The sequence below is a fragment of the Aquarana catesbeiana genome, linkage group LG06, assembly GCF_042186555.1.
Source record: "Aquarana catesbeiana isolate 2022-GZ linkage group LG06, ASM4218655v1, whole genome shotgun sequence".
NCBI lineage: Eukaryota > Metazoa > Chordata > Amphibia > Anura > Ranidae > Aquarana > Aquarana catesbeiana.
This window is the reverse complement of record NC_133329.1, coordinates 360,441,488-360,445,258: the sequence shown is the minus strand read 5'-3', so window position 1 is coordinate 360,445,258 and position 3,771 is coordinate 360,441,488. Positions and strand designations below refer to the sequence as shown.

The window sequence follows — 3,771 nt, the reverse complement described above, 5'->3', positions numbered from 1 at the left end:
GTCCCGTTTGGATGCTCACATGCCAATTGTAAGTGCTTTTGGCTGTGGACATGGGTCACCATGGGCCCCCTGACCAGTCTGTTGTGTACGAGGCTGCATAGCTGAAAACTGCAATGCACTGTGTATTCTGACACTTTTCTATCAGAACCAGCAATAACATCCAGCAATTTGATCTACAGTAGTTCTTCTAGTGGAAGAGACTACACAGGCCAGCCTCCGCTCCCCACGTGCATCAGTAATCCTTGACTTTCCATGACCCTGTAACTGGTTTTCCTTCCTTCGACCAATTTCGGTAGGACCTGACCACCTAAGACAGGTAACATCCCACAAGAGCTGCAGTTTTGAAGTTACTCTGACCCAGTCATCTAACCATTACAATTTGGCCCTTGACAAAATCACTCAAATGTTTACAATTGCCCATTTTTTTCTCTATACAAGACATCAACTTCATGGATAACATGTTCACTTGCTGCCTCATATAGCCCACCTACTTTCAGGGGCCACTGTAACAAGATAATCAATATTATTCACTTTACTTGTCAGTGGTCATAAGGTTATTGCTGATCTGTGTATATTGCTGGACATACTCATTGACCACTTCCCACCTGTAGTACGTACCTATACATCCTCGGGTTATACCAGGGCAATGGCTACAGCAATGACCCTGGCATCTTTTTTTTTTTTTTTTTCAGCCGGCGGTGCACTTTAATGAAAAGTGATCCTAGCAAATACATAGCTGCTGGATTGCTTTTATATGTGGCAGAAGTGCCCCCCCCCCCCTCGAACTCCCCTGTTCTGCCAGGATGCCCGGGACTAAAGCCGGAATTTCTGCCTCCTTACCATAGAGATGACCAAAGATCAGAAGTTCCTTAATCATCCCTATGGTCTAAGACAGTGTCTCCAAACTGTGGCCCTTTGCATGCCTCCATCGAGTCCTTTTGGCACTATTCTCCCACTGATCCGAGACCCTATTTTGCCAGCTGACTTCAACCACGGGGCACCATTTCTCCCACTGACACCAACAATGGGGCACTATTCCTCCCAGTGATACCAACCATGGAGGACTGTTACTCCACTATAGTCCGCCCCCCCCCCCCTCCCCAGTCTGAAGGACAATAAACTGGCCCTTAGTTTACAAAGTTTGGAGATCCCTGGTCTAAGAAACTGGCTTGTGAAAGCATCTGATCAAACTGATCTCGGTTTGATCAGATACTTTAAAGGGCAGAGGAGAGATCTGGGGTCTAAAAGAATCTAGATGTCTCAGTAAAGAAAACCTGTCACTGCCCATGCTCACAAGGGATGCTGTGATAAAAAAAGATAAAAAAACAATTAAAAAAAAATATATATATTTTAATAAGTGCCCCCAGCCCCTCCATGCTTGCACGCAAAGGCAAATGCATATGTAGGTCCCACATGCACATGTAAATTGTGTTCGCACCACACGTGAGGTATTGCTTCAAACATTATAGCGAGAATAATAATTCTAGAACCAGACCTCCGGTGTAAATGGCTTTTAAAGTGTCTATGGAGATTTTTAGGTACCGTATTTATCGCCATTGAATAGATGTACGCAATTTTAAAATGTGACATGTTAAAGTATTAAAGTCTTGTTTTTTCATTCTTTAAAAATAACAAACATGTTATACTTACCTGCTCTGTGTAGTGGTTTTGCACAGAGCAGTCCAGATCCTCCTCTTCTCAGGTCCCTTGTCGGCCCTCCTGGCCCCTTCCTTCTGCTGAGTGCCCCCACAGCAAGCGGCTTTGCTATAGGGGGCACCTGAGACACTGCTGTGTGTGTTCATTCAGACATGGAGCAGCGGGTCAGCCCCGCCCCCTCTCTCCCCACTTTGGCTCACTCATTGACAGCAGCGGGTGCTTCTCAGCAAATCAGGAGGGAGAGTCCCAGACAGCCGAGGCTCTTGTGCAACAAGGCTGGATCAAGATAGGGCTCAGGAAAGTATTAGGGGGTTTCTGCACACTGAAGGTTTTATTATCTTAATGCATAGAATGCCTTTAGAACAACTTTGTATATATTTACTCAGCGTAATATAACCTTTAATATTTTACCAATGGGGTAATTGTGCATGAAAATTCATTAGTGTATTTTTTTCAAATAAACTGCGTTTGAAAAATCGATGTGCAACATAAAATTGCAACGGTAATTTAAATAGTTAAATTCCAGTTACTTGCAATATTTGTCCTCGTAGCAAATAAAAACTCTTTTAGACTTCAAAACATTCTATTTAATTTATACAAATAACTACTAAATACAAAAAGTAGATTAAAACAAAATAGTTATTTTCTGGCAAAGTTTACAACGCAACATATTACATAGCTTAGAAGAAAGGCATCTCTCTCTCCCCCACCCTCCCTTTAATATTTGAAAGTGTATCCAGAATCCCTCCAAGGAACCTTGTACATCTTGTCTTCGTTTCCTATGTCATTTAAAGGCAAGCTGGAAAAAGGGGTGCGACACTTGATAAGGTTTAGAATCCTGTCAATGGATATAGACCACACAACTTCTCAATATGGTGAAAGAAGAATGTGACTTGATGCAACGTGACCATACAGTAAATGAAAAAAAAAAGTCCCTTCCCTATCATAAAATGTGTTACAAAATTAAGTGTAAAACCAAAAAAATCCAAAAAAAAACCCCAAAAAATAAAAATAAAAAACAAAATGTAGCGATAGCCTTTTGCACTGTTCAGTTTTTTTCTGGAAAACTTTAAGTGCACTAGTAATAAATAATTTTGAAATTTCATACAGTCAAAAACGAAAAAAATTCTTATGTTCAGCATTATTGTAAACATCAGTACACGTTAAGAGGCAGCCAATGCTGACAACTCTCATATTAGGCTTTGTTTTTTTTTTTTTACATCATTCCCAAAAAAATGGATGGGTATAATTCGCAACATCGATCTGTACATGGCCAATCTTATATTTGGCATCGGTCGATTAAAATGAAACCGTTACAGTGCAAGTAAGGAATGCGAGGAATCTGTAGTGCAATCAAACAGAGAAGCACGTAAAATATTGCTAGTTAAAAATCCGATAAGATCCACGTGATTTCCTTAGAAGTGGCTGAGAAGCGTTCACTTTTTTTTTTTTTTTTTTTTTTACCTCCAAATTCACCTTTTAATGCCCAGATCGGTACTGAAATTTCTACATTGCCCCTTCAGATCCGGATCTTTGCAATCGTCAAGCTGTCGCGGCTGCTTGGAAGGCAGAACTGTGCCAAATGTGCACTAAAGTAATTCATCGAGGTTTTAGTGTTCCGTAGTGGGATTGTCTCCTTAACAGGCGTGTGTTTAAAAGTCGCACATGAAAAGAACTGAAAACAAAGTCTACACCTCGGCAGGCAAGCACTGTATTTGAAACATTTTTTTTTGTTTTGTCGTACAATTGATGCACGGATGTGGCGGAAGTGCCGACAAATCTTCAGCAGTCTGATTTCAGTTTATCTAAGGAATTGTCAATTTTGGTTAAAGTCTTTTTGATGCGCAAGGCTGTGAGTCTTGCAGAGGGGTTGTGATACCAGCATTCCTTCATCAGCTTAGCAAGTGATGATAGTGTCTGCAAAAGAAGAAAATGTATTTGAGCATAAAAGATACAGATATCATGAAGTGGCATATGATGCTAGTGCTAATCTGCACTTATGGGAAAATATTCTACAATTCAGCATCAAAATCTACTCAAAGAAAGACGATCCCAAAACTTAACACTGAACTCCCTGCAGCTCTGTATGAATATATAAATACATGTACAGTATGT

The 3,771-nt window shown here is 40.6% G+C and overlaps 1 protein-coding gene across 2 annotated transcripts in view; it reads right to left on the bottom strand.

Moving 5' to 3' along the window:
* Window positions 1-2,220: 2,220 nt before the first annotated feature.
* The window catches only part of ACVR1 (activin A receptor type 1), a 145,231-nt gene continuing 143,680 nt past the window's right edge, over window positions 2,221-3,771 (bottom strand). For both annotated transcript variants that reach the window (XM_073634122.1, XM_073634123.1), the window contains exon 10: window positions 2,221-3,573. In XM_073634122.1, coding sequence (XP_073490223.1) covers window positions 3,439-3,573 — 135 coding nt within the window. In that variant the 3' untranslated portion in view covers window positions 2,221-3,438. The remainder of the gene's footprint in view (window positions 3,574-3,771) is intronic.